The sequence below is a fragment of the Hemitrygon akajei genome, chromosome 8 (assembly GCF_048418815.1).
Source record: "Hemitrygon akajei chromosome 8, sHemAka1.3, whole genome shotgun sequence".
In the NCBI taxonomy this organism is placed as follows: domain Eukaryota; kingdom Metazoa; phylum Chordata; class Chondrichthyes; order Myliobatiformes; family Dasyatidae; genus Hemitrygon; species Hemitrygon akajei.
The window spans coordinates 125,512,556-125,537,640 of record NC_133131.1 but is presented as its reverse complement, the minus strand read 5'-3'; the positions used below and the strand labels follow the sequence as shown (position 1 = coordinate 125,537,640).

At 38.2% G+C, this 25,085-nt stretch overlaps 1 protein-coding gene across 9 annotated transcripts in view; it reads right to left on the bottom strand.

Annotated features, from left to right (window-relative positions):
* adam22 (ADAM metallopeptidase domain 22) overlaps positions 1-25,085 on the bottom strand; it is a 309,560-nt gene that overhangs the window by 37,506 nt on the left and 246,969 nt on the right. For all 9 annotated transcript variants that reach the window (XM_073054560.1, XM_073054561.1, XM_073054562.1 and 6 more), the window contains 4 exons: positions 20,881-21,000; positions 15,839-16,007; positions 8,741-8,840; positions 4,319-4,409 (listed from right to left, as the gene is read on the bottom strand). In XM_073054560.1, coding sequence (XP_072910661.1) covers positions 4,319-4,409; positions 8,741-8,840; positions 15,839-16,007; positions 20,881-21,000 — 480 coding nt within the window. The remainder of the gene's footprint in view (positions 1-4,318; positions 4,410-8,740; positions 8,841-15,838; positions 16,008-20,880; positions 21,001-25,085) is intronic.

The following is a 25,085-nucleotide window of genomic DNA, read 5'->3' as shown; positions in this document are numbered from 1 at the left end:
AAATAGGGAGGACGCGCCAAAGAGTGCCGGGGGACGCTCACCTCCCTGCCTGATCCCGACAGCCGCGGAAAAGCTTGTAAGGGATGTGGCCTTTGGGAGGCCAAGGGAGGGAGTGTTAGGGTTAATGTTAGGATTAATTCGAGACTGCCATTACAGGTCAGGAGTGGCTCACGTAATGCGAGGGAGGGGGGAAGCGAAACTGGGGATTCCGCTACACCGAAACTACCAGTGTCACGCGATTCAGTAAACAAAAGAAACAGGTAACTCATGAGTGTATGGCGTCGGGCCAATAAGATGGACACAAGTGCCCGATATTGCCTAATATGTAGCGGGGGGTTGTGCTGGGGGGAAAAGGGATATAAATAAGAGCAGATTGTAAGGGGAAGTCGGAACGCGCCTTCTCCAGCGACTCTGTCGATTCGCTGTGCCAGTTACGAATTCTGCAATAAACCCAAGTTTTGTAATATTCCGGTGTTGGTTGTCTCTCTTCCTAAACGAACACAGGGCAGAATTTCAAGCCCAACAAGGTGGATTAGCAACTTCGCAGATGACACTAAGCTGTGGACAGTGTAAAGGACCATCAAAGAATACAGTGAAATATAGACCAGTTACAGATATGGGCAGAGAAATGGAGTATAACCAGGGCAGGTGTGAAGAGATGCCCCTTGAGAGGTAAAATGAAAGGAAGAAGAATACAGTTAATGGTAGACCCCTAATAGCATTGACGTAGAGTGTGATCTTGCTGCCCAGCTCCATAGTTCACTGAGATAAAGTGGTGCAGAAGGCACATGGCATGCTGGCCTTCATTTGTTGAATACAAGAGGAAGGAAGTCATTGCACAGCCATATGAAGCTTCAGTGAGACTGCACTTGGAGTGTTGTGTGCAGGTCTGATCACCCCACTGCCGAAAGGATGCAGTAACTGTGGCAAGGGTGCAGAAGAGGTTTACCATAATGCTGAGTGGATTTGCAGGCATGAGCTACAAGGAAAGTTTGAACAAAACTTGGGTTGTTCTCCCTGGGGCAATGGAGGCTGAGGGGAGATCTGAAAGGGGTTCTTAAAATTATGAGAGGCATACTGTAGATAGGGTATACTGTCAGAACCTGTTCCCCAGAGAAGACCAAGGGACATAATTTTAAGATTAGATGCAGTAAACTCAAAGGGGCAAGTTGTTTTTACTGCAGAGTAGGTGCCTGGAATAGGTTATGAGAGGTGGTAGTGGAAACAGGCATTTTGGTGCAGCTTTGAGATAGATCCATGAATATGAAGGGAAAAGAGAGATGTGGATCTTACGCAGGAGGAGGATGACATTTAGTATAAATTGGCATGAAGATCGGCACGGCATCACACGCTGAATGATCTATCTATCCGCTTGTGTACTGCATTGTGTTCTGAGGTTGTGTGCAGTGAATTCACCGTCTTTGTGGACTAGTATAGTCACCCAGTAAACATCTAAGTACTTTTCAAAGTAAAAAGTGACCAAGGCAGCCACGAGTTAACATTGACCTTTAAGTTTAGGCAAAGACTAGGATCTGAGCGATATAATGAGCAAAATCATGTTCTATTCTGACCCAGTAAAGCAAAGGAAAATTGAGGGCAGTTAATGCTTTCACAGTTGCACTTTAATGCACCAATTTTTGCTTCACTTTTACATTTATTTGTTTCAAGTTACTTATTTCTTTTAAAGAATCAGTTGTAATCCTGTAAGAAGCTTCCAAATAATCAGCCATAGCAGAAGAAATGAAAATGATCACGAAATTCAATAAATGCTACTGAGCTACCAGTATACAAAGAAAACTTCCCTTACATCCCCAGACATTAAATACAAGTAGTTCTGAGCTGGCTGCTGCCTCTTAATCATTTCTAAAAGATTAGCAAATGGAATTTATTGTATTATGAAGCAATACTTATTCATCAATTATCTACTTGATTCAGACTTTACCAGAACCTCATTGTAGTTTTAACCTAGCCAGGAAAATAAGACCCAAGCACCATTTGGAAACTGACAGTCAGCGGCTCCAAGGCTGCAGACTACTGAGTATGTTAGGAGGGAGTCCTAGCAGAAGTGAGCTTAGTAAAGATTAAAGGGAAAGCTCTCCCAAGATTGGAAACATCTTTCCTTTTGGAGAAAAACTGTGGTTTTCAGAGGTCAACCAGTGTACTTGCAGAAAATTGCTGGTGGAATTTTTCAGGGAAGCCTCCTCTGACTCGATAATCTACACGTTTTACCAATCAACAGCCTTCATCATAAGATCAGATTTACTGCTGATTTCCATATTAAGATCTAGTTACAATTCTTCTGAAAATGAACCAGCCCATGCCAGGGAGACTTTTGTTCCCAAGTGCCACCAACATTAGTATCTTTGCAATGGCTGAAGGAGTGTGCTGAGGCCATGATTGACCAAACTCTTAATTGTTCCTATCATATGAAAGACTAGCAGCTTTGTGAGGAAATGTTACAACAGTGAGCAATTAACTCACTTGTAAACAACTTATTTTTAATTTAATTGTTCATGTGAATATTGGGATATATTGCTTATCCTTCACTGCTGCTGAATTTAACTTCCCAAGACCTGGAGCAGGATTCAAACTCACGTCCCAGGAACAATGGGACAGATCTGTGTCTGCTAGTCCAGTTACTTCTCTACCCACATAAAACATCAAGAACATAATGAATAATGAGTACTGACCTAGATAGACTCATCGATGGCAATACTTGTTGGCACCCAGAAGGAAGTGCTATTCTATTGACTCAACATTCAGCCTTTCATCACTGGCACATTATGGCTCCTCTAAGTATGATATACAGCATGACCCAGAGATCAATATGGAGCAAAAAAAAATCCTAATGGCTGGAAGAACTCAGTAGGTCAGGCAGCATCTGCGGACTCTGTATTTCTTCTGTCAGTCCAGACGAAGAGTCTGAAATGGAAGTTGCTTGTCTATTTCCCTCCAAAGATTCTGCATGAGGTGCTGAGTTCCTCCAGCAGTGAACTTCTTGCTCAAGATGCCAGCAGCTGCAGTCTCTATCATCTTCAAAGATCACTATGATTATTATTAGTGTTTAGTCAAATCGGGAAATGCTCATTATATTTTTTCTAAAGATGGACAAAAAGCAAATAATATGGAAAAAAAAGTGAAGACAGGTTTAGTATTGCATAATAAAATAGGTCATAGCAAGTTGGTGTCCTATTCAGCTTCCTTTGATTTTATTTCCACTGAAAAACAGACTAATTGTATCTATTTTATCCAATAAAGTCAGAAAATATGCAAACTAGGAATCTTGGGACTTTTGCTGAATTCAAAATGCCATATAAAAGCATCGCCATTCGATTAATGTTGAATTCATAATAGACCTGGGTTAGACTGCTGTTAAGGTACAGAAACTTTTGGGAATGCTCTGCAGGTTGAAGCATTTGTGGAGAAAGATAATATTCATCAGACTTCTGATAATGTGTGACCAATCTAAAACATTAGCCCTATTTTATTCTCCATGGATGTTGCTTGACCTGATGAAATAATAACAGCACTTAGTGTTTTATTTCAGATTTCCTGTATCTGCAGTATTTTAGTTTACATTGTGTAGATATGACACTCAGCAAATATGTTACCAGAGTTATCATTATGAAAGGATATTTGAGATTTATTTGTCTTCCTGGAGGTTAAAAATATCCTGAATGTTATGAGGAATTACATTGAGATTGAGGGCAACTGATGACTTACAATGGACATTTTGTTGGTGACATTTGAAAATAAACAAAAGAATTGGCCAGAATGATTAAAACATGTGATGTTCAGTGACATGACCTTGCTGAGGCTGAGAGTCTAAATTATTTATCAGAACATCAGCTGTTTGGGGGAAAATATTAAAGGGGTATGTGGAGCAAGAAGAAGAGAGTGGGATTTGTCCATGTGGCTCAGCTGACATGCACGTGCTGATCTGCCAGGATCACAATGAGGCACAGGAAAAGCCTGTATGTCCTGCTCCTGTTCCTTTTCTGAAAATTAGGTAATTTTCTGGTCTTCAGCAGCTGACAGGAATTTTCACCCATCATCTATTTTGTATTAATAAGGATGGCAGCATGGGAGGTGTGTAAGAGTTCGCCACAGACCCACAAAACTGGCTCTCAATTTCTATCCAAATTCCGTTTTATGTTGGTCAAATTTGGCAAATTAGTGTGACACCAGCACTTTGTAAGAGAACAGATTCTAGCACACATTAAACTGTAACATTTGCTTCAAACATGGTTTCAAGCTATTCTGGAAATAAGCTCAAGGAAGTCGCATAGTATCAGAAAAGATAAATTTCTATACTCACTTGTAAAACCATGCTGCAACTGCCAAGACAAGGGCTGCCATCAGGATGGTTCCTGCAATGGTACCTATAATAATATTGGTTCGAACTGATCCTGAAAGAATGGGAGAGGGACACAACAAATTAATCTCCTGGAGAAAACTGTAAATGACCACTTATATCTTTTTTTTAATATGCCTTGTAATGCTTTACTTCATCTCAAAGATTTTTACACCATCATCTGCTCTAGCCATTTCTCATTATCATGCACCAGAATTCCAGTGATAGATCAGTGAGAACTCCCTTTGAATTTCTTTGGATTAATGCACTTCAATTAGTTTCATTTATTTCTGTTTCCAGTTTATCAGTGGAATACACACTACTTAATCTCTTGTGTGTTTCCTAATTAATTTTCTTTGCTATTAAAAAGTAAAATGTGACTATTTATTAATTAAAAAGTTTAACATGTTGACCAATTAACTTCTGTCTTTTAATGATATAAGACACAACTTAGGATCACATAAATTTCAATTTTTGAAGTTGGATTGCTTTTTTTCCCTGTAACAAAATGTTGATTTCTGTGAATGAATTAGCATTATTTTTGAATGTATAACATTGTTAGTATTGATCTAGTTTAAGGTGGGTTATATAGGCACAGAGGTACATATGGGATATCTTATGATTCGAAACACTTCCAATTATAAATTTCTTAGCAATTGATAATACCTACAGACATATACTTTAAAAGGACACAAAAAGTTTGCATGGTTTGGATCCTCAGGGTTCACAAGAAATAAGAAGGCCATGTTCAATGAACATAAAACTATTTTAAAAAGTTCAGAATCCATGACAAAAAAATATAACAACTCAAAATAAAGAGGAAAAAAAACAATAAAACCATTAAATGATTTGGTAAAGTAAGCACATCTTCAAATTGTGGCAGCTGGTAGAATTACCCAACCTCCCCCCAAAATTAAAAAGCAAGAAGCATCTTTGAAATGAATTGTTAATAAAATTTAAAATGTTGATTTCAAAATTTTCAAAATAATTATATTATTAGTAAATAATCAACTTAAACCAAACTTACAAATCAAAAGAATAATCAGAACGACATGTTAGAGTTAATATCACATCAAATACCAAAACAGCCTTTGGCATCATTGACTATTATATTTATATATTATATTATATTTGTCACGTAATTTTAACACAGATTTTGTAGAATTTCAGAGCAGGTTAAAACAATTTGACTGCAATCCAAGCCTGATGAAACAGCTCTAAAATACAATTATTATTATTATTATTATTATTATTATTATATTTTCTCCCATTACCCTGCTGATTTTTTAATGGTATCTGCCATTATCTTGCCCATTCAATTATCATGACAATAGCATAAAAGTTAGCATAAATTATGAGTCAATAACTGGGTCATGAAGGCTACAAGGAATTGTCAACCTGAACAGACAGGTCAAATAACTTTCAAAAATTAGACTGAAGGTTTGGGAAATAAACAGAACAAGGTGTAAGTTAAAGTTGGTGAAATGAACTTCACATAAAGTACGGAAATGAAATGAGGACAATTAAGAATGAAAAGTGGCTCTTTTAATTTAGAATTTTGCACTTTAATATTTCCTCACTTTACAAAAATGAAATATACAGTTGCTTTTCAGTGTCAGTTTTCAATAAATCACATCATTAAAGAACTATTGCACTGTCACACCATTTAATCAGCCACTGAGTTGCCATTCTGAGGTTATTAACTTTTGGACATGGTTTTAATTCTGAGTCTGCATTTACCTGAAGTTGCTGTCACATTTTTACTGATGAAATCCCCATTAGTCTCACAATTAAGTGGTCCAAAGTACCTCAGCATTTGTAGAAAATTCGTTCTGAGGAGCTAACAGACCCGAGTTTTCAGAACTTTACAATAAATGCATGTGTACTAATTATAATTTATAATACTTACTAGATGTGGGCATTTGTAGGCTTTATTACTAATAGAAGTGGCCACCGTATGCAAAGTATTCTCATGCAAATTGCAGGAGATTGTTTTATTAAATTGCCCTTTTGTCATCCTGGATTATAACTGATGATTTTTTTTTAATTAGCTGTTTTAATGAGTCATCTTCCTCTGGCAAAATGTAATTACTTTCTGATAGGTTCTGCTCTTCCAATTAGCAAAGTTATTATGTAAATATAACATTTCTTATCTGTCTTAACCAGCAAAGACTAGTTATTTTACTTAAATTGTTATATCTAACAAAGAAGAATTAACAACTATTTTCTTGCCTCTCCTGCAATGACAGTTCCTGTATGTCTCTTAACAAAGCCTTGGTCTCATTACTTTTCCCCATCTTTCCAAATTTCTTTCATGACAATTTGGTTGCCCATTCATAAAAAAGAAAGTCATTTTTAAAATTTTTAATTCTTAGTTCCATGTCTAATTAGTGATTTAGGTAAGAAATCTTCTTCCTTTAACCCATTCTATTTAACTACTAAGGCCAAAAAGTTCAGTCCCGGCTTAAACAAAATGTTTTATGTTGCGGCTTTTCATTCAAGAATTAAGGAGATATCCTCCTTCTTCAAAGAAAGGGGCTTCCCTTCCTCCACCATCAACGCTGCCCTTACCCTCATCTCTTCCATTTCACGCACATCTATCTGCACCCCCATCCTCCCACTACACCACCAGGGCTGGGGTTCCTATTGTCCTCACCCACGAGCCTCTGCATCCAGCACATAATTCTCCGTAACTTCCACTATCTCCAAAGGGATCCCACCACCAAGCACAGCCTCCCCCAAATTCCTGCTTTTCGCAGGGATTGCTTGCATGCGACTCCCTTGTCCATTTGCCCCTCCCCACTGACTCCTTCCTGGCACTTATCCTTGCAAGAGCTACACCTGCACCTACACCTCCCTCAGTCTCTACCATTCTGGGCCCCAAATATTCCTTTCAGACCCCTCATCTGTAAGTCTATTGGGGTCATCTACTGTATCTGGTGCTCCTGGTCTGGCCTCCTGTATATCGGTGAGACCCAGCATAGATTGGGAGATTGCTTCACTGAGCACCTACGCTCCATCTGCCAGAAAAAAGCGCTATCTTCCTGTGACACCTATTCTAACTGTACTTCCCATTCCGAGACGTCAGCCCATGGCCTCCTCTACTGCCACATTCAGATTGGATGAGCAACAGCTTATATTCCATCTGGGTAGCTTCCAACCTGATGGCATGAACATTGATTTCTCGAACTTCCCGGTAATGGCTTCCACCCCCTTTTCACCATTCCCCATCCTGATTTCCATCTCTCACCTTATCTCCTTACCTGCCCATCAGCTCCCTCCAGTACTCCTTCCCCTTCCCTTTCTTCCATGGTCTGCTGTCCTCTCCTATCAGATTCCCCCTTCTCCAGCATTTTATCTCACTCAGCAAATGACTTCCCAGCTCTTTACTTCACCCCTCCCCCTCTTCCTGGTTTCACCTATCTCCTACTACTTTGTATTTCTTCCTCCCCTCCCCCACCTTCTCATCTTTATTCTTCTGTCCTGGTGAAGGGTCTTAGCCTGAAATGCCAACTTATATTCTTTTCCATAGATGCTGCCTGACCTGCTGAGTTCCTCCAGCATTTGGTGTGTGTTGCTTGGATTTCCAGCATCCACAGATTTTCTCTTCTTTGTTTTACCTTGGTTAGTCTTCTTTGTGACACACATTCCAAATTAGCCCTATTAAGCTCCATATCTTTACTTCACCCTATGGCTTACAATTCAGTTTTGACTGTCTAAAAAAAAATCCAATGTGGCAAAAGCCTAAAAGACACTTTTGCAAAATGCTGTGGAAGACAAATCCAATCATTAAATAGGCTGGTGTTATTCCTACATCAATTTCCATTCAATCAATTTAAAGAATGTTGCAAGGCAAGGGTAAGTCAGAACTTCAGACAAACACTGACACTAAGTTAAAAAAAAACAACGTCAAAGAGCCATTGTCCTGAAAAAGTACCTGAATGGCTGGCTTATCATTAAATGGTATTAAGTTGGAATGAGATGAAGTGGAATGAAAACAGTGGAACACATAGGCAAGTAAAACACATTGTCATGTCAACATGACATATCTAGTATTACTGACTAGGAATTAACTTCTGTATTAGAGGAAATGAGAACAAGGAAGACATAAAAGTAATGTTGCCCAGTTTAGGATGACTCAAAGGGTGGTCAAAATCTAAAATATTCTCTGAAATGGCAGCTTCAGGTGTTATGTCAATTTAAGTTTCAACTGATTTTTGTTGGGTGAGGACATCAGAATTAAAGGTAGCCAAATGATCTCCTAGAGTGATAGATTACTCTATTGAATGGTCCAATGTTCTTCCCATAAATGGTACAGTATTACTATCTACTATGAAATATTGACATACATTCAAAAGTGAACATATTTACATAATTTAGGCAAACCTAGTACTCCTGCGCCTGATAATGCCTTTGGTGCATATTTACTGCAGTCACTGCCGTCCCAGGATGGATCACAGTTGCACTTGACTTCATTACTGCAAATCTGTAATAAAATCATTCAGTGAATGACGTTGCAACACAGAGCAGTGAATCAAGTATTAACTGGGAATCTACTAACACCTAACTTTCAAACTTCTCTAGGTGATGGCGGAATACATTTCACCAAACTATATAAACTCTTGGTCCAGCTTGAACTATTGGAGTCAGTACTGATTAAACATAATTGTTCAATTGTGAAACAAAGCTTGGAGCCAAAGGTGGCTCAGGTAGTTCAGTTTGAATTTAGCTCTAAGGCTGCCTGCCATTGTACAATAATCATCTTGCTAAGCCGTATTTTTCCTGAATAGGTGGAATTACATCCTGAGATCAATATTTCAGCATTAAAATGCTGAAAAGCATTACAGCCTCTTGTTCAGTTCTATTTTTGTAGAGGGTTTGCCTCTTTAAAAAAAGTTCGTTCGTTGTTCAGATCCATTGGTAGAAGGAAAATTATGGATTTGAATGTGATGTTTTAAGTGTTTTCTTTGTAAAGAAATTTATAAGTAGAAATAAAAATGCTTCATTTAAACTTATACACTGATGCTTACTTCAATAGGTTTCAATAAGTTTCAATTGGTACAATTAATGTCAGAGAAATGTATACAATATACATCCTGAAATTATTTTAATACAGAATGGCAGGTGAATGGAATACTAAGGATTTCAATGTTCAGCAGGGGCTTGAGGTGAACCAGATATTACCCTGTCAAGTTTGTCATTGATTTGTGAGGAATTACACATAAACACATGCAATGAAAGCTCTTCCATTAAAGATGAATTTAATTTCATTCCATTTGTAGAAAGAATTTCATCCATTTTGTCTGGATTCCATGCAAAATAGAACCAGCTGTCAATAAATAGCACTAATCACCTATAGCCATTTGTTCACCTCAAATGAAATCAAAACCTAAAATGCTGGGAAATAAATGGAAGGATGATCAGAAATTATAAACTGAAAATTATATTTTAGGTTCCTCCCTTTGGAATTTGTTTTTGTTTTAAGCTGATTGACCTTCCTTGTATTTTCAGAATTTTCTGTCTGTGTTTTGAATTTCTAGCAGTTGCAGTTTTCCAAGTTAGTCTGTGCATTTACAGAACACTTGATCAACTTTGACATCCTATAACTTTGAAAATTAAACCGAAGTATCATTTAAAATTTTACAACTTTCAATCATATTTTCCCAACAAGGCTGGTAAGCAAATATGGCTCCTGCAAATTCCTGTATGATACAACAAATAGAAAACTTGACGATTCATAGGTTATACAGTCATTCTTCAGGTACAGTTCAAAGGCAGATAAATGGAGTTAGATTAAGCATGCTTTGCTGGAGTTATTTGCAGAATAGCTCACGTTTTCACTATGCAAAAGTTGACTGTCAGCAAATTAAGAAGCCTAAACAGAGTTTAGTTTACTCGTGCAATGAATCTGGTAATGTTAGCTCTTTAGATGCTACAAACAATTCAACAGTGTACTGGTTTTAGTTTGATATAAACAACAATGGAAAGCTTTTCATACTTTCACCAATGCCATTGCAAAGCTTTAAACAATTGCTTTCCACAGTTCAAATTTATTGGATAATATGAGTGCTTCACTGGAATTAGTACAGCAAGTTATTCCTTGTTCCTACTGTCAAGTTAATTTTTGAAGAGATGCAAACAATTTGTGTAAATACCTCAGAGGAAAGTAGTTTGATGCTTTATGACACCAAGTTTGTCCTTCATCAACTTCAATCAACTTTAGATATTCTATGTTCAATACCACATATTGCATTTTTGTTATAAATTAGATTAAATTAGGTATTACTTTTGTGTATCCAATGAAACTACATTGGTATTGAATAGCTTGTTCCAATAATTAATGCCTGCTTGATCACCTTAGTTAAAAGTAAAATCAAACAGGGTATAAAGGATGGCATGGTTATCCTCATTTAAACTGCCTTGCAAATTAATGTTACAGCTAAAATCATCAAAATCTAACAATTCCCAACTCGTGTGTTGCAAAGAGTTAAGACCAAGAAACAGAAATTGTAGCATTTATGAAAAATATGAGCGCAACTTATCAGAACCCCCTTTTCATTTTAAACTACTCATGAAGACATTTCAGCTACAGTTCTTCAATTCTCTTGGAGAAATGGCTTTGCAGTGCCTTATATTTATTATGTACTAAATAGCTGGGCAATGCCTTTTTTAAATCCTTGAACCTATAGTCACCTCATAGCAAAATATCTGAATTATTTCAAAGTAGTGCAAAATCATTTCTAGTCTTCTGTTCTTTCATTTTTAATAACAAACATCGATATTCGCATTGTACATAGTTTAACAGGCTACGCTAAGTTTTTAAAATCTGATTTTATTCCTCATTTTCATTGCTAGCAGGTGCAGTTTCAACTACTAACATATTCTAGTACATTTACTTAAATCATTTTTCAGTGTATGCCATTCTAAATGCAGATTCTAGTATAAGGGGTGGAGACAAATGTCTGTTATATTTCAGTGGTGAGAATAAATTATGGCAATTACCTAATTTCCAAAACTCTGTTAGCATTTCAATCTTACCACTGGTAAGTAATGAGTTAAGCAAATAATGTTTATTAATGAAAAATAAAATAATTACACTTACCAGTTGATGATAACAAACTAGGCAGTTCTGGCTTCCCAGGAAAAGAATCACTTTATTAGATATTGATAATATCTATTGATAACATTGCGGCAGTAGAGGAGGCCATAGACTGGCATGTCAAAATGGGAATAGGAAGTAGAATTGAAGTGGGCGATCACTGGGAGATCCTGTTTTTTTTGGCAGGATATAGATGCTCAGCGAAGTGGTTTCCCAATCTATGTCAGGTCTCACCGATATACAGGAGGCCACACTGGGAGCACCAGACACAGTAGATGACCCCAACAGACTCACAGGTGAAGTGTCACCTCACCCGGAAGAACTGTTTGGGGCCCTGAATAGAAGTGAGGGAGAAGGTGTAGGGGCAGGTACGGCATCTGCTCTGCTTACAAGGATAAGTATCAGGAGGTAGATCAGTAGGGAGGGATGAATGGACAAGGGATTTGCATAGGAAGTGACACCTGCGGAAAGTGCAAAGACGGAGGTAGGGAAAGATGTATTTGGTGGCAGGATCCTGTTGGAGATGGCAGATGTTACAGAGAATTATATGCTGGATGCAGGGGCATCCCATTCCCGTTCCCTTCTCTCACCTGAACAACTTACCTGCCTATCACCTCCCCCTGGTGCTCCTTCCCTTTCTTCCACAGACTTCTACCCTCTCCAGCTCTTTATCTCTTTCACCTAGCAACTTCCTAGCTCTTTACTCTACCCCTCCCTCTCTCCTGGTGTCACCTATGTACTTCTTTCTCCCCTCACCTTCTTGCTCTAACTTCTCCGGTTTTTTTCCAGTAGATGCTGCCTGGCCTGCTGAGTTCTTCCAGCATTTGTCTGTCTTGCTTGGATTTCCAGCATCTGCAGATTTTCTTGTCAGGATGTTTCTTACAGTGGGTGAATCAAGGACCAGAGGGCACAGCCTCAGAATAGAGGGCCATCCTTTTAGAACAGGGATGAAGAGGAATTTCTTTAGCCAGAGGGTGGTGAATCTGTGGAATTCATTACTACGAATGGTTATGGAGGCCAAGTCATTGAGTATATTTAAAGCGGAGATTGATAGACTCTTGATTAGTCAGAGTGTCCTAACTCTAAGCCAATGGTCCAGAATATAGGATGCTTTTACTGTCAAAGCTCAGACAAAGGAGCAGCTCTATGGGTGTAATTATCCTAAGTTCTGGTAGTGCAATGAGATACAAACTATAGCAGCTGAATAACAAATTATGTTTAAATACATTACCTTCTTAGATTGTATGATGCATAATATTTTGAATTACCTGGACCATCAATTCACTAGGATGAACTTAATTGTCCAAGAGACTTTATATGCATGTGGTTATTTAAAGCAGAAATGCCAGAATCATTTCCTGCTCATTTGGTTCTCAGAAGTTCCTTTTTAAATTTCCCACAACTGTAGTTACTCAGAAACTGCTGGATTAAGGTTAGTGCTTGGTTTAGGTTTTCAGCATTATTGCTCACAAATCTAGGAGAGAGCTGGAATCTGCTTTCAGATCTGTGATGAACTAGCAGTCTTTGTCCCTCCCTACAAGTGTGAGGAGGGTCAGGATAAATGAACAAATGCAAAAGACCCAAACAGATTAGCTTCTGCAAGCTGTAAGTTTCCTTGCTGTTCTGAAATTGGAATATAGAATTTACAGCATAGGATCAGGGCTTTCAACACACAATGCTGCAGCAAACTAAACTAGCAATTAACAACAACTAATCCCTTCTGACTACACAATGTCCATATCCCTCAATTCTTTCTATTTTATGCTTTCTAACAGCCTTTTAAACACCTATATTGTATCCACCTTGCACATCTCCTTTGAAATTACCCCCACTCATCTTAAACATTTATGACCCAGGAAAAAAGATACCAGCTGTCTATCTATGCCTCATAATTTTATAAACTTCTATCAGATTTCCCCTCACCCATTTCTGCTCTAGAGTAAACAATCCAAGTTTGTCCAGACTCTCCTTACAGCACATGCCCTCTCATCCAGGCACCACATCCAAAGCTTCTACTTCCTTTCTGCAATGGGATACCTCAGATGTGGTCTTGCCAGGAGTTTTATAAAGCTGCACCATAACTTCCAGACTCTTGAACTCATTGGTCCAACTAATAAAGGCAAGTATGCAATATGCCTTCTTTACAACCCTATCAACTTGTGTTGCCATGTTGAGGGAACAATAGGCTTGGACGCCATGATCCTTCTGCACATCAACACCATTACGAATCCTGCCATTAATAGTATACTATCCTTTACCTTTGACCTCCAAAAGTGTAGCACTTCACATTTGGCTTGAATAAACTCCAAATTTTGGGCAGCAGGTTGATACTGATGGTTCATACTTACCCCTTAGATCAGCGCCAATTATCCAACTCATAAAAGTTCTACCCCATTAAATATCATAACTGTGTTATGTCCAATGCAGCCTGTGCAATGCAAATAGTGTTCCCTAATCCATCAATCATGTTATAACCAATTCACATTATGGAAATATGCATTAAAGTGGAGCTACCTGTATATAATCCTTCAAAGTCTGTTTGCTCAGAATCTCTAAACCTAATCTCAAAACTAATTTTCAATCATTGTATTTTCATGATGATGGAAAAAATCTAGAGCTGTGAAAGCTATACATAAATATGTGCAATGGACATATCAAACTGTCATATACAATGGCAGCAGTCTGATCTAAAACACAATTGTTCTGTTAATATAGCATCTTTTCATACAACGTTGCTGGCACCAATATAATATAAACAATTTATCACACTCAGTGATGGGATAATTCCTGCAATCTCTATTTCATGTTCCAGTACAAGAAGTCACCACTACTGAAAGGCAGGATAATTTGTAAATCTTCTTCAGTGTTCACATTAGGAAAGACCAAGTTAGTCTTTCCTGGAATTATTTGCCATGTGTCACTGCATTCAACATTTTATCTATTGCAATATAAATTCAGTACAAACAATACTTACAATGTTTTTTTGCATTTGGTAGATATGCATTTTCAATGGAAAATTAATCCTTTGCCTCATAATTGAAACAGCAATCAACAAGATGCAATGCTCAATTATTTCTGAACATATATTCCAAGATTAGCAGGTGAGGGATGGCTCTTCATGATTATTATTTCTTTGTGATATTTGCATACAATGCTATATTCAAAAATCTTCACAAAAATTAACATTTATTTTGTAAGATTATTTTGCAGGACATTTTAGATTAATAAGTTAAAAGATTAAAATAATGCCATGATTCATATTTTACATTTGTCCACATCTTTAACTCTGACCACAAAACACTCCTTTCAATTAGCTTCCTATATATTCACAAAATAGAATCACCACTGCATAGAGGTAATATACCCGAACAAAAGCAGTCATGATGTTCAAAATCTTTAAAAAAGTGACAGTATTATATTTTGAAGTACACATTTGCTAAATTTGAAACACGAGTTTCTCTTTCTGTAAGTTATAATTAGAAAGATTTTGTCTGCTATTTTTCTGGGCTACCAATGTTCGCATATCAGGAGAGCAAGTAGTGTCAGCAAACAGAACCTTGAGTGATCGTCCTGTAACAAATCATGAATGAAGAAATGGTGACCACATTGCAATATAGTAGTTACCAAATTAATTTTCTAATTGACCATAGTATCTTTAACAGATGGACAACTTAATTAAAAGGAATACTATGAATACTGAATTTTGCCTCATATCTTGTAGGAGGTCTTCAAGCAAGCAGCAGCTAATTGTATAATAAAACAACATTTGAATGATCAGATTACATCTGTGATAACTGGTCTCCTGAGGTGAACAGTGAAATTCCCCAAGGCAAAAGCAGACAAGATAAAATACACATCAATAGCAATCCATCTGAAATGTCAACATTGTGTATCAATTACATTAAACATTTAACTTTACCAAAAGTGAACATTTACATGTATTTATAATAAAATTGACTATATTTCTAAAAATTCAAATTGAAAATGCACATATCTTAGAATATTAATTAAATTTTGAAAAAAAAAGCTTTCAAATCCTCTATTAATTTCAGGCCAACTTTAACCTTATGGTTTGAAATACTTCTGGAATGTGTTAAATTAGACTTTTTTCTATTATTAGAATTCCATTAATTTTACAATTTTTCAATTATCTGGTTTATTTTATTTGCTTAGTCTGTTTAAATTGAAAATACACAAAACCAATCACCCATGCACGAGTACCCATTTCATAATATAAATGTTATTATTTATGAAACTCTTCATCCAGTCTATTACAAAAACTTATCTAGGTTGCGAAGAGTGGATTGGAGTTAAAAGAAAGTTAAGTTACTCAGTTTCAGCATAGACACCAACTATTAAATAACTAAACAATTTTATTGACCTACCCCATGTCCTGAACATCTCTTTGCACCACTAGTGCCAGGGCAGGTACTAAAATTAAATGCTTTCAGAGGAAGACATTTGTGATTGATACACATTCTGTCTTGCCCACAAGGAGTTCCATCTTGCACATATCCCAGATCAGTGTCTTCATCTAATATGACATGGCCACCACTAGAAAACATGAAAGACCAATTATGCAAACAAGAAAACACAGAGACTGACAGTTCTTTTTACAAAAGACTAATAAACGTTCAGAGATTTTAACCAAAGAGTACTCTGTAAATTCTTCCCTGTTTAGTAGCCCTTAACTTCCCAAACCACGTCTTTGGAAGAAGGCAGAAAATGTGAATTCTGGAGAGAATCCATGTGGTTACAAAGAGAACATTCAAACTTCATATAATCAACACTAGAGGTCAGGGCTGAACTCACGTCACTGGAGTTCCAAGCCAGCAATCATACAAGCTATGCAACTATGCTGCCCTAGTAACGTGAATTTATATTCCTTAGCTGTGGAATTTGAACCGATGTCATTGGATCAATAGTTCAGACCTCTGCTAGCCTAAAAATTTAACTAAATGCTACTTCACCATTGTTTCTGTATAACTTGAGTCTATCATCTGACTAGAGAGGATGGGTATGAGATTAACTGTATTTAGCTGAGGAAACCGGATTTGCTTCTTTCCTGGAGGTGATTTCAAGGTTATATAATCTAAGTTTTCTAGCTTATGAAGGGAATTAGGAATTGAGTTATCAGAGAATGAAGCTGAAGTGAGCAGTGCATATGGGCATTAAACACAACTGTTGCACTTTAAAATAGGAATTAATAATAATAATAATAATAAGTACTTTATTGATCCCGAGAGGGAAATTCTTTTGCTGCAGCAGCAACATTTAAAAACACACTTAGTGTGCAGATTTAACTAAAAGTGAAGTGCAGACTAATAATATACACAATAATAATGTACCAATGTGCAATAATAATGTACAAAATAGTAAAACAGACACTCTTGTGCTATGATGTGTGTTCTCCTGTCGCACAGAGATGAACTGTTGTCTATGCTAATTGCATTCGGTAGGAAAGATCTTCTGTAATGATCCTCATGACAGCGGAGATGAATGAGTCTGTTCGAAAGGGTTCTCTGCCGCTTATTCAGTAGGTCATGGAGAGGATGTGCCGGATTGTCCATAACAGATAACAATTTGTTTAGTGACCACCTCACCACCACTAACTCAAAAGAGTCCAGGCTGTAGCCAAGGACAAATCCAGTCTTCTTGATAAGTTTATTTAGTCTTTTTGTATTACCAGCATCGTTGCTGCTCCCCCAACATAGCGCTGCAAAGAAGACTGCACTCGCTACAACAGAATGGTACAAGATCTCTGACGTCCTGCTGCACACATTAAAGGATCTCAACTTCCTTTGAAAACAGAGTCTGCTCATCCCCTTCTCATAAACAGCCTTTGTGCTGGTTTTCCGGTCAAGTCTGCTGTAAGGTGAACACCTAAGTGTTTGCACTCCTCCACCACCACAACCTCTTCTCCCAGAATGCATACAGGATTCGTCACAGTCCTATTGCTCGTAAAATCAATCACCATCTCCCTGGTTTTGGCACATTCAGGAGCAGGTGATTCCTCCCACACCACTCCACAAGCTTGTCCACCAGTCCTCTGTACTCCAACTCCTGCCCATCTCTGATACACTCAACCACCTCAGAGTCATTAGAGAATTTCTGCAAGTGCCAGGACTCAGAGTTGTCCTGAAAGTCTGAGGTGTACAGAATTAAAGAATAAGATAAAAATCAAATAAGCAACTGTTGTGAAGCTAGTAATATCTTCCTACCAATTTTTACCCTTGGAGAATATGGAAGCATTTTAGGTTTTATGCCAAAAAAATGTGCTATCTAGTATGTGCAATTTGCAAAAACTGAGAAAAGTTTAAGCTTGAATCACAACTGTTAATTGAAAAATAATAAAATTTATTGATGTCCCTAAACAAAATAGAACAATTGAACTGAGATGGAAATGAAGAGATTCTATAGAAATTTAGTTAAATTAACATCACCTGATTGCAATTGCTTTTCTGAATCAAGGTTGACAATGCATGCAATTAAAGTAAATTATAGCAATGAAATGAATAAGTCATAAGTCTGATACAACCAGTAATCAATTGGCAGCTGATAATGACATCATTTCTGATGGCTGGAATGAAATTAAGGAGGCATTCATGGCTGCTTCTGGTGGGTCAGGACATCAGGCATCATGAGTGCACTCCCCACCTGATTTAGCTTTTTACTGAAGTTGACCTGGGACAGCGGTCAGCACTGATCACCTGTCTATTAAAAGAGAAAAAGAGACCAAATGGCTGTTGGGTACAAGGGTGCCGAGAATTTACTTTTTAGGAAAATCAGCTCTATCAACCATGAGGGAGGGCTATAGATAGGGTAGATGCACGCAGTCTTTCTCCCAGGAAAGGGGAATTCAAAATTAGAGGGCATAGGTTTAAGCTGAGAGATGTAAATATAAAAGCAGCCCGAGGGTACCTTTTTCATGCAGGGGTAATGTACATATAGAATGCAATATCAGAGAATGTAGCTGAGGCAGATTCAATATAAAAATAATAAAAGTCATCTGGATAAGTACATGAAAGGAGGAGTTAAGTGAGAGATGGGTTAAATGTGGGCAATTGGCAAGTAGGTTTATGATTGTTAGACGTACAAAGGTACAATGAAAAACTTGTCTTGCATACTGTTCGTGTAATCAGAATCAGGTTTATTATCACCGGCATGTGTCGTAAAATTTGTTAACTTAGGTCAATTCATTACAACAGTACAATGAGGTAACACGATAACAAAGTGCAGAATGAAGTGTTACAGTTACGGAGAAAATGCAGTACAGATTCACAATAAGGTGCAAGGTCATAATAAGGTAGATTGTGAGATCAAGGGTACATCTTACTGCACTAGGAAATTATTCTATAGTCTTACAACAGCGGGGTAGAAGCTGTACTTGAGCCTTGTGATATGTAATTTCAGAGTTTTGTATCTTCTGCCTGATGGGAATGGGAAGAATGCTGGGTGGATGGTTTCTTTGATTATGTTGGCTGCTTGGCTGAGAAAACAAATAGTGTACACACACTCGGAGTCTTTAGAAGGGAAGGTAGTTTCCATTATGTACCGAGCCATGTCCATCATTCTCTGCAGCTTCTTGCAGTCACAGGCAGAGCACTGACTTTACTGAACATTGATACCATGCCGTATTATCACTCTGAGTCTAACTAAACTATCATAATACATGTGGGCTCGCTCAATACCTAATACTTGCATTGCAGATGAAGAAGAACCTAGCCTGTTTGAGAAGCCTCTTAGTGCAAGCAAGGCACATCATTAAAAGGAAACTGTGGTGATGACAAAGTAGAGGGCTGATCATCAACACTGGTACAGAGAAGTGTTTTAGGTATTAACAGTTCACATTGTGGGGAAGGGAGGTCATTCTGTGAGAGGTTTTGTAACACCAAGTGAAACAGTCTCAAAGCTCCCATTTCCAATTCTTTTGAATGAAAATACAGTAGCAACAAAAAAAAAAATGCAAGAGGAAGAAAACAATGCAAAAGATGAAACTGATCCAACATATGCACATTGCAAATATATACCAGAAAATCCCACTTCTTTCCTTATGAATTCCTAGGACATCCAACTCTGCTGTTGGGAACAGTGCAAGGTTGACAATATACTGTTGGGTACAAGGCTGTGGGCTGGAAAATTTACCCAATTATGGTGGTTTCCTGTCGTATCCAATGACGATAGGAAACCGGAGCTGGAACATTTTTTTTAAGCGGGACTTCTCCACTCGCTAGACCTCAGACGTCTGAGCCCAGTGGTATGAGTAGCCACACTGATACATTATTTGCTAATGGATTCGGATGTTTTTGATCCAAGGTGCTTTCGGAAGTAAAGAAAAAGGCATAAAATTTGTTGCGCCACAATTATTTTATTAAGCGCTAACAGAACAAAGATAATTGGAAATGGGGCTAATCAGAGCTCTAGTAAGGGAAGGGAAAGACAAAGGCAAAGCAAATCAACATGTTCAGCCCTTCTTATACCTCAGATAAACAGACGTTCCATTCAAATTTGTAGATAAGAGTTAACGAATCAGATAGCCCTATTCAAGTAATGCAATATCAATAAGCTTCAGAAAGCAACAGAAGAACTGTAAGCACTAGGGACACAATGCAAATACACTCTATGACCATGAGGAAACATACTAAACAGTTACGTGTATATAGCTAGTTATTGTATATAAAACACAAGCAGGCATAAATTGTTAAACTGCAAAGAAAATAACAAATTACATAATCCAACATTGTAAAGCAAGGAATATTATGAAGCCTGTATAATTTTTGCGATAATTAATTTCTGTCATCATAAATGGTAGACATTCATAAGAATATAAAAGCATCCATCATTAAGGACCCTCACTATTAAAATAGCTATAAACCCATGTACACCACCTCCTGTACACTACCTCTTTTGCAATCTTTATTATTCATTTATTTGTAACTCATAGTATTTTTAATGAATTTCTCTTTACTGCTGCCTCAAACAAATATCATGTCATATGTCGGTAGTAAGAAACCTGATTCTGATTATGAACTTACCTCAACCCTTTCTACCCTACAAGATCCATGTTGTCAATTTTCAAGCTGTTATCCTAAAACCTATTAATCTACAGCTTGAAATGCATTTGTGAACTGAAAATCCACTGTCCCTAGGATAGACAATTCCATCATTACAGCCTTCCAATTATTTGCCATATCTTAGCTCACAATGACAGACCATCTAGGGGAAACAGTTCCTCAGTATCTACCCGGTTAAACCCTCTTGGAATTTCATAGGTGTAAAAGGATCATATAAGCTGCAATAATTATAGGCTCAGTTCATCTTCACAGGACAACCCCAATGGCTGTTACTCTATAGCGTTTGCTCACAAAGCACAAACATTTCCATTTGGTTGTTTTGTAGTTTGTGTATCAGAGATATAGTAAATTACCTGCAGTTGATGTGTTTATGCTTCTGCAAGAATGAGGTCATCGTCATGTCACCTGATAGTTCCCCTACTCGTGGCACACCGGATGTATCAGCACACAGCAGGTAACCACAAAGCACATCTCTGGATTTGATAAGACAGACAATTAACACTGGCACCACACGCAGAATGCATTTTCCACATTGTTCAAACAACCTGATCATTACATATTTATATTCTGTTTTCCCCTCCTTTGAAATTTAACTTTACGTACCAAGTAACAATGAATTTACCTTGTATAAATTGGGGTTGGAATTTGAAAGAAACCATGTTATGATTCACAGTTTAAGTTAGTTAAACCATTGAGGAGCAGTTTAATGAAAATTTTCAAAAATGCATGGGAAGCTTCCCATGAGTTTGATTTGTAAAGCACCATGCAGCAATCTAATTTATGCTAAATCAACCATTGCTGCATTCATGGAAATCTTTCCACAGATAGCTCAGTAATAAGGTCAAAGGGGAAGTTAAAGTGTAAAATATTCCAGGTCAAGCAATGCAAAATTGAGAAATAGTAATTAGTCACCTCACTCATTCCCCATGTATAACCTTGCTATACTAAAATCAACTGATAAGATTGTCTACCTTTGGTGCACCCAGGCAACTGTAAAAATACCCATACATTCAGTGGCCACTTGATTAGGTATCCCTTGTACCTACTCAAGTGGGAACTGAGTGTGTGTTCATGATCTCCAATCCAAGGTTCAAGGCTCGATGCAACGTGCGTTCAGTGCTGCACACCACTGTGATAACACGTGGTTATTAAAGTTACTATCACCCTCCTGTCAACTTGAAACAGACTGGCCTTTATCCTCTGACCTCTCTCATTATCAAGGCTCTTTTGCCCACAGAACCGCTGCTGACTGGATGTCTTTATTTACCACATTATTCTCTGTAATCTCTAGAGACTATTGTGCATGAAAATCAAGAATAGCCATTTCTGAGATATTCAAACCACCCTATCTGGCACCAACGATGATTCCACGGTCAAAGTCACCTAGATTACATTTCTTCCCTATTCTAATGTTTGGTCTGAACCACGGCTGAACCTCTGGAACACGTCTGCATGCTTTTATGCATGGAGTTGCTGCCATATGATTGGCTGATTAGTTATTTGCATTAAAAAGGTGTACAGGTGTACCTAATAAAGTGGCCATTGAGTGTATGTTAGGCTGCCATTTATTGATTACAATTTGGTGCTCAACTGCATAATTCCCTCACTACCAATCATCAAGCTTCAAAACATGGGCTTCTGTACCTGCCTCTGCAATCTTATCCTTACATTCATTATCGGTAGACCACAATCAGGGTGTATCTTTAACATCTCCTCTTTGCTCATATTCAACATAGGTGCATCGCCCCTCTACTCTCTCTATGTTTGTTACTGTGTGGCTAGGTACAGCTCAAATGCTACCGACAAATTTGCTGACAACACCACTGTTGCTGGCAGAATCTCAGATGGCAACAAGTGAGACCACCTGGATAAGTGGAGTCACAACAAAAGCCTCACACTCAACATATATCCTGGGGGGGGGGGGGGGCAACACATTGATGCAATATCATGGAGATAGCATGCCAGCAGCCTTATTTCATTAGGAGTTTGAAGAGATTGGGTATGTCACCAAAGACTAGCAAATTTCTATACCAGTATGGCGCAGAGCATTCTGATTGACTGTATCACAGCCTGGTATAGAGGCTCCAAGGTGTAGGATTGCAAGAGGCTGTAGAAGTCTGTAGACTCAGCCAGCTCCATTGTGGGCAAAATCCTCTCACCCCGAGGACATCTTCAAGAGGCGGTGTTTCAAGTAGGTGGCATCCATCACTTAAAGACCCTCACCATTTGGGACATGCAACCATGGGGGATGAGGTGCAGGAGAATGAAGACCCCACACTCAATGATTCAAAATGGCTTCTTCCCCTCTGCCATCATATTCCTGAACAGTCCATGAACCCATAAACACGGCCTCATTATTCCTTTTGTTGCACTATTTATTTATCTTATAACTTACAGTAAATTTACATCTTTGCATTGTAATGCTGATGCAAAATAACAGATTTTGTGTCATCTAGGTCAGTGATAATATATATGATTTTGATTCTGATGTAAGGGTAAGTCTGAAGATACAAAAATTACTGTACAGGCGCAGACCTTTCTTTCTCAATTGCTTTTTACATCATTTGACCACTAAATGCTTCTCAATCCACTCTTCCTAATCAACATCTAAAAGGCATTTGGATGAGCACATGGGCAGTCAAGGTTAAGAGGGATATGGACCAAATGCAAGAAAATGGGACTGGATTGGACAGATATCTTGTTGGCATGGTCAGGTTGGGGCAAAGGGGCATTTCTGTGCTGCTGTACTCTATGACTCCAGCTGCTTGTGGTGGTTTCTTGTCCGTCTACAGTACTTTGAACACCCAAAAAGGCAGAGGAGGTTTGGTGGACAGTCTTTCAAGTGTTCAGAGGTATTCATCGCTGACAAGTCAAATTTAGTCTTAACAGAAGTACACTACAGATAGTAACTGAAGAACACTCAAATACTGACATTTAAAAAGAAAGAACAGCAAAGCGGTGTACAACCTTAAGAACACTTTTCAGTCAATTTCTCTGTACTATTAACTCTGATATACAGGTAACTTTTCACCTCTTAAGCAGCAGCCCCACTCTAGTGACTGAACACAAGCCTAGGCTGTTATCTTCACATAATACTATTTGAAAATGTTCTTTACAAGGCTCTATCTCCTCCAATGAGGCAGACGTAAAAGCAATGAGGTCCCATTTCAAAGAAGATTAGGAAAATTCTTCACCATATCCTGACCTATATCTATTACTTAGCTTCCATCATCGATCACCAGCATCTGCATGATATACTTGTAGGAATTTCTTATCTGCATATTGCTAGCTGTATCTCTTCACAAAGTTGTGTGCTTAGCCCTCTGCTCTACTCATTTTACACTTATGACTGTGAGGCTAAGCACAGCTCCAATGACATATTCAAGTTTGCTGATGACACCACTGGTGACAAAACAGCATATAGGAGGGAGACTGAAAATCTGGCTGAGTGGTGCCCTTAACAACAACCTCTTGCTCAATATCAGCAAGATCAGGGAGCTGGATATTGATTTCAGGATGAGGAAACCAGAAGATCATGAGGCAGCTCTCATCGGAGGATCAGAGATGGAGAGGGTCAGCAAATCTAAATTTCTCAGTGTTATTATTTCAGAGGACCTGTCCTGGGCCCAGCATGTAACTGCAGTTATGAAGAAAGCATGGCAGCACTTCTACTTCCTTAGGAGTTAGTGAAAATTTGGCATGACATCTAAAACTTTGACAAACTTCTATAGATATGTAGTAGAGAGCATGTTGACTGGCTGCATTGTAGCCTGGTATGGAAACACCAAAGCCCTTGAACAGAAAATCCTACAAAAAATAGGAATACAGCCCATTCCATCACAGGTAAAGCCTTTCCCACCAGTGAGCACATCTACACAAACTGTTGTTGCAGGAAAGCAGGACCCCCACCACCCAGGCCATGCTTTCTTCTCATTGCTGTCATCAGGAAGAAGGTACAGGACCCTCTGGACTCAGAGCAGTTATCACCCCTCAACCATCAGGTTCTTGAACCAGAGGGAATAACTCCACTCAACTTCACCTGCTCCATCATTGAATGTTCCCACAACCTTTGGACTTGCTTTCAAGGACTCTTCATCTCATGTTCTCAATACTTATTGCTTACTAATTTAGTGTTATTATTATTTCTTTCTTTTTGTACTTGAACAGTTTGTGGTCTTTTGCACACTGGTTGAATGCCCAAGTTGGTTATTATTCTATATTTATTTACTGAGCATGCTCATATGGTGACGCATATGTACTTTGATAATAAATTTACTTTGAACGTCTTTTTATAGCACAGCTCATAAGAGCTAGGATAAATCTCAAATAAGTATTCTTACATAAGATATAGCACAGTAACTAACAGACCCTTCCAGCCCAATGAACCCACGTGACCCAGTTACTCCCATATAACTGATTAACCTATTAACTCGAATATCTTTGAATTACGGGAGGAAACCCAAGTGCCCTGAGGAAACCCATGTGGTTACGGGGAGAGAGTACACCAACTGCTTCCAGACAGCAGTGGGAAATGAACCCGAGTTCCTGGCACTGTAAA